Source organism: Poecilia reticulata, linkage group LG16 (genome assembly GCF_000633615.1).
Source record: "Poecilia reticulata strain Guanapo linkage group LG16, Guppy_female_1.0+MT, whole genome shotgun sequence".
NCBI lineage: Eukaryota > Metazoa > Chordata > Actinopteri > Cyprinodontiformes > Poeciliidae > Poecilia > Poecilia reticulata.
Window position 1 is genome coordinate 2,749,096 of NC_024346.1, and position 6,000 is coordinate 2,755,095.

Sequence of the window (6,000 nt, forward strand, 5' to 3'; positions counted from 1 at the left end):
ATTTTCAGCTCTGATCTGAATCAGAAAATAAATACAAGTCAACACCATATTGCCTTTGACTTATTTACGGAGATATCCTCAATTAAGTATTGCTGCCGCTAACTGAATGAAGGAGGTGCATGGGAGGAGTGATCTGTGAGGCAGCAGCTTGAGAAGGATCTACATGGAAATAGACGCCGTTTAAAGTTTCTCAAACATCTTACCTGGTTTTACCGCTGTTTGTATACAATGGCTGCTGGAAAGAATGAGAGTTTTGTTTATTTACTATGCAGAAATCACTTGCTGAATTCTTGATGGTTGTGCATGAGGCTCTACTAATGCTTTTCAAAGATGTAAGATATAATTGTGCGTCTGTTTGCAGCCTTTTCCACTCTTGAATGTAAACACTGAGTTGGAGGGCGGGGCCAACAGCAGCTTATTTGGATTTGAAGTGACAGAGGACGTAAAGCAGCTCATTCTGAAAGAAGCTCAGAAGTGAGCAAACTCAAATCTTGGTGTCAAAGAAGGATTTTGAGCAACCAACATGTTTTGTATCACCCAGAGACCTATCCTAACCTGTTCAAGGACGGATAGTAAAGTCCTGGTTGTTGAAGTGCATCCAGCAGCTCATGTCTTCAACAGAGCCCTGACTATAATGAGATCTTTAATTCATGGACTACATGTTTTTGGTTTCTTCCCTTCAGAATGCATATGACATCACGGAGCTGAAGCGTCCTCTGTGCTCCAGCTTGTCCCAGTCGTCCTCCTGCACCACCGCCCCACTCATCAAGTCCTCCCCTGGCTCCCAGGAGGAGGTGCATCCATCCGGCTCCTCCTGCAGCTCCGGGGCCCCCTACCTCAGCATCCCGCACCACCACCATCACCACCACCACCATCAGCAGCACACAGCCGGCGCCGGCTACAGCAGCGACGCCACCTACGCCAACTATTCCGCCCACGCGGGCAGGGACACAGAGATGAGCGACACGGGAAGCTGCGTAGACGCCCCGCCCGCGGCGCGCTCGCATGTGGACTTCAAAAGCTACGTGGAGCGAATCATCTGGGAGGCGGACAACGACAGCGGTGCGTTTCCAGCCGACGCCTACCACGTCTGGTGCGTGGAGGGCTCCGGGTCGTCAGCAGGAAGCCTCAGCTCTCTGGGGTCGGCCGTGTCCTGCAGAAGAATGGCTGCCGGGGACAAGAAGGAGGAGGTAGAGGAGGAGGAGGAAGGAGGTTTTGTGTGTGACAGGCTGTCACGGTGGGGGCCGAAGTTTCAGGCTCTGAGTGAGATGTACGACCGGCCACAGCTGGGCCTCACATACAGGGACGCGATAGCCTACATACAGAGGAGCCACAGCCATGACCCGCTGCCTCAGCACCACTAGGGGGAGCCACTCAACCCCGACCACACAGTCCTACTTTCCCTTTGGGGTCTGGAGGTGCTGCGTTCACACAACGTCAGAAAACAAACAAGACATTTTCAGGTTATATTCACTATTATGGTCCTGTCAGGGATATTTACTCAGGGGAATAATGGCTCCAAAATAAAATCCTTGTTTTCATACCAGATCAGATTTTCAATTTTAATTTTTTTCTCACTTTGTTTCTAAGAAAAAGAAATAATAATTCAAAAAAGTGGCTTTTATTTCAATCATCTCTTCTGTGAGTTGTAATACAGAGTATTAGAACCAGCTTAAGGTAATGTTTTGTTGAATTATGAGAATATAGTTGTAATACTGGCAGAAAAAAACAATTTTATTAGACATAGCGTCTTAAAGTTACAAGAAAAAAGTTATTTTAGTGACAATAAAAGCTGTGATAATGTGATGCAGATATGTAAAAGATTAATTGTTTTTATTAAGTGAAACCGATACAAAAGTATGATTTCACAAAATGGTCAACATTCCTCATTTAAATTTTTGGGTTTTTTGTGTTGGAGTTCTTATAAGATTACTACAATATTCTCCTAACATCATGGCTGTAGTCTTGTAATATAATGACTTTATTCTTGTAATAAAGTCATTATAAAATTGTGGCCTGGCTCTAGTATTCTATCATAGAGTTGACCTGAGTTCAAAGTTCAGATAAACAGATGCTGTAAAACACGCTTATCAGGCAAAATGGCTGCCGTGGGCCCGTTGACGTCACTAAAAACTATGAAAACTCAAGGAGTGGTGAAAAAAAACATCACAATTTTCCAAAAATAAAATCTCCATAAACCAAAAATTGTATTAATCATCCAGCTGTAAGTCCCCAAATCTTTCAAATATTAGACCAAACATAAACAAGAAAACTTTGCTTATTTCTGCTCGTAGTTGGTCATTTTATGAAAAGGAGGAATAAAACCAAAGAAACTAGTTTATGAGTAACCAAACAGACACAACAGGGCTAATTTTAAAACGATTATAAATACCAAATATTAATCCAGTTACAAGTAAAATGTCTATAAATAACAGACTTTGCTTTAATTTGTTCATATTGGTGGGTTTTTTTCTTTAGTGGTGTTTGTGTATTTTAGTTTAGTTTGAATTATGTTCTGGAAAATCTTATCAGGGCTCATCTGATGTTCACGTCATAATAGCTAATAACTTAGTTTCATTCCCAGTTCTTAGGTTTTTTTCTGCTGGATGTTTACTTCTGTCTTTTTCTTGTCAGAAACTTTTCCATTTCCTGCTAACTAGCTAAGCTAGCTTAACGAGCAAAACAGCTTGAGAAATTTGACTGATATCAGAAATAACAAATATTTGTTATATTTTATAATAATGATTGGAAAACAATTTAACAATCAAATTCTAATTACATTTAATTATTTTTGCTTTTTCTTCCTCATATTCCTTTCAACGTTCAGAAGCCCCTATAGCGCCCCCTGGTGGCTCCACCTTAAAAAAACACTGCTAAGGAGATGAAGGTCTAAGCTGCTCTATGCAGCAGGTTTTAACAGCAGATTTAGCTGCAGAACATCTAATCCAACAAAAAGGGTTTAAATGGGATGTTGTGTGGATGCAGCAGCTCCTCTCCCATGTGTTCACCAGCGTTGGGAGGAATTCAAAGACACATTCAAGGTTGGAGGTTCATTGTGTCGTTGCTCCTTTTTTCAGAGAAGTCGTGCTACAGAAGTTTGAGGAAGAAAAAGAAAAGCACTGAGACCTCGTTACTGGTTCATTCACCAACTTTACACAGAAACATTTTTCCTCTTCCATTAAAATATCTTCTTTGTGATGATGTTATTCAATTTGTCAGAGGCTTCTGGGTCGCTGTGCTTTGCTGTTTGCGAAATGGGACTTTCAGGGTCAAAGAGTGTTTTCTCTGAAGCAGCACCACCATCAAATGATGTGAGAAACTTTCAGTGGCTGGAGGTCAGAGTGGAAGAATTACACTGCTACACTTGAAATCTCAGAAAACATTAAGGCCTTGAAAATGACTTAAGTTGTTCTTTCACAGCATTTTATTTGAGACTTTTTGGATCGGAAAGCTTTTCTTTTGAAATTTCTATTCAAAATGTCAAACATACTAAAAGTCTTTCCAAGGATCTTTGCAGTTTTTTGTAAATAAACATAGACAAACTTAGATTTTTAAATTCCCAGGTTTAAAAGATGTGTAAACACTCAAAAAAAAGCTTTTAATTTCTCTTTTCTACCTTCCTATTGCACTAGAAGAGGATTCAGTCTTCATGCAGGACAAAACAATCAATTTGAAACAGAACTTTTGTAATATTGGAGGGTAAAACACTTTTTCCACCTTGTAAAATCAGCTTTACTGGTACATTTTTAAATAAGATTATTTTTCTACTCCCTTAAAGAAGCTCATTGATGATCCTCTTTGATGGTTGTTGGTTGTGCTCCGTTGATATGCTGGTTACTTCACTTTTTCCGCCATAGAACTCACCTGTTTACATACAAATTTGATCTTCAAGCTGTTTTGAAATTTCTATTCATTGAAACAAAATCGTAGCAAATCTAGTTTTATATTTATTTGCAGTTAAAGATGAACTTATTAGTCTGCTTGAATGCTTATTGACACAAACCTCCGTTTTGGTTTTAGCACATCTATCAAACAGACACTAGGTGGTGCTAAAGAGTAAGAGACGAAAGAATCTGCTGAGATAAATGTTTAAATGAGAAAAATTAGAAAAACGTGAGGCTGAACCAGATAAAAGTCTACAAATAAATAAATACATTTTAGAAATTATTAACCTTCACAAACATGCGATCAATAATTAGATTTAAGATAATCAGTGGAGATAATTATTCATACTTCTAAAAATGTTATTTAAATACACACAGGCTTTATAGTTTATATATGGAACTCTTGAAATTTGAATTTATGACTTCTTGTTTCCAGGAGGTATAAATATGACGTGACACCAGAGCTCTTTTATTTTAACTTTAGCTCTTTAAAATGTGAAAGACAAGCAAACATGTCATTCAAAGCAAATGTTGATCAACATCAATCTGTTTTACAAAGTATTTGATGAATTTATTCACAATCCATTTATTTATGGTTCCAACGAACATAATGACCACATATAGGTATAGTTTCTATTATTTTTAGCATCTTGTATATTGAACTGCATAAATTGGTTCAGTTCTAAAAGAACGCTTAAGTATTCTCATATCTTACACTTTAAAAGTCCACATTTGTTGCATTTTCTTTTTGTTTTGCTCTCATCAAAGTTTGCAGATACAATCAAGCAAATCCAGAGTTGGATGAAGGGACTGAAAACAACCCTAATCTCCCATCGACCCTACAGAGGTCAGTTAGTGATCACTTCAGAGTCTTTTCACGACTCAGCGCCTGTAAATTCAGCCGTTATCTGGACTGTGGTCGTTTGTTTCAGCTGCATTAAAGCAGACGGTAAATTTGTCGTCCTGAAGGTGAAGAGATAACGATAAACAGAAATAGACGACTTTATCAGAACAATTGTTTTCTGCACGTGACTTTTTAAAGTTTCTTTGCTATCAAAACAAAAATGGGTGATTAGTTTAACCCGAATCCATTATCTATCACCTGGTTTCCATTATTCTGCCTGATGAATGTAGATCTACGTGGAGAGGAGGAGAATCAGAGGAAAAAGGTTTATTTTAAACTAATCAACTCAAATGTCTGCTGCCAGTTCAAGGTTTGATGACACAGCTCTCCATTGTTCTATTAAATCTTATTTTGCATTCAAATGTCAGGTTTTTTTTGTTGTTTTTGTGCAGCTGCCAGTATAAAGTTCTTTCCTTCAGATGGTGAAACAGGTTTTGTGTTTCTCTTCTGGTGCCTAAAGTGAAATAGAATAAAAGCAAAATAAGCCCTGAAAGAACTGTGCTCAAAACTATGCATCCAAATGGAGCAACACAGGTGTGTGTGCGTGCGCGTGTGTGTGTGTGTGCGTGCATGCGTGTGTGTGTGTGTTTATAAACTGTCGATGTGAAGCAGATGCTGAGTGAATTCTGACCTCTTCGGTGTTCAGTATCTGTTGTAAATCCAGAGCTTTTTGAGGCGGAGGTGTGAACGTGTTGCATCATTCCTGTAGGTTTAAACCGAGCAGAGATGAACCGTGTAATATGATGTACAAATAAACATTTTATAGCTGCCTATAATGGATTATTCCTTTTGTATGTGACTTTTAATAAAAAAGCCTTTTCCCCGTAAAGTTTGTCCTGTGTGTAGCTGATTATTTCTGTCTGCTTTGATGATTACGGCTCTCTGATGATGATTGCTTAGAAAATTGGAATCATTTTATTCACCTTTTACTATCACACTTTTTCCTTTCACTTAATTTTCCATTGAGGTATTGCACACAGGAAATCTTCCACAGGAAGATAGGGCAAGAACGGGTTAGGGTAAAATTACTTAAATCTGGTTCTAAACTGCGTAGGCCATAAAACTATTTCTGTGATTTAAAAAAATCCACTTTCTAATTCCACAGAAACTGAATTTTGATTGGTTTAAAACTCCATGACACACAAGAAAATAGCAGCTTTGAAATAAATCTCTGTCACAAGATCTTAAATTTATTTTTTAAAATGTAATAAA

The 6,000-nt window shown here is 38.3% G+C and overlaps 1 protein-coding gene across 2 annotated transcripts in view; it reads left to right on the forward strand.

The window, feature by feature from the left end:
* The window catches only part of LOC103477590 (neural-cadherin), a 136,531-nt gene extending 130,919 nt beyond the window's left edge, over positions 1 to 5,612 (forward strand). For both annotated transcript variants that reach the window (XM_008430788.2, XM_008430789.2), the window contains exon 34: positions 684 to 5,612. In XM_008430788.2, coding sequence (XP_008429010.1) covers positions 684 to 1,364 — 681 coding nt within the window. In that variant the 3' untranslated portion in view covers positions 1,365 to 5,612. The remainder of the gene's footprint in view (positions 1 to 683) is intronic.
* The last annotated feature ends 388 nt before the right edge of the window (positions 5,613 to 6,000 follow it).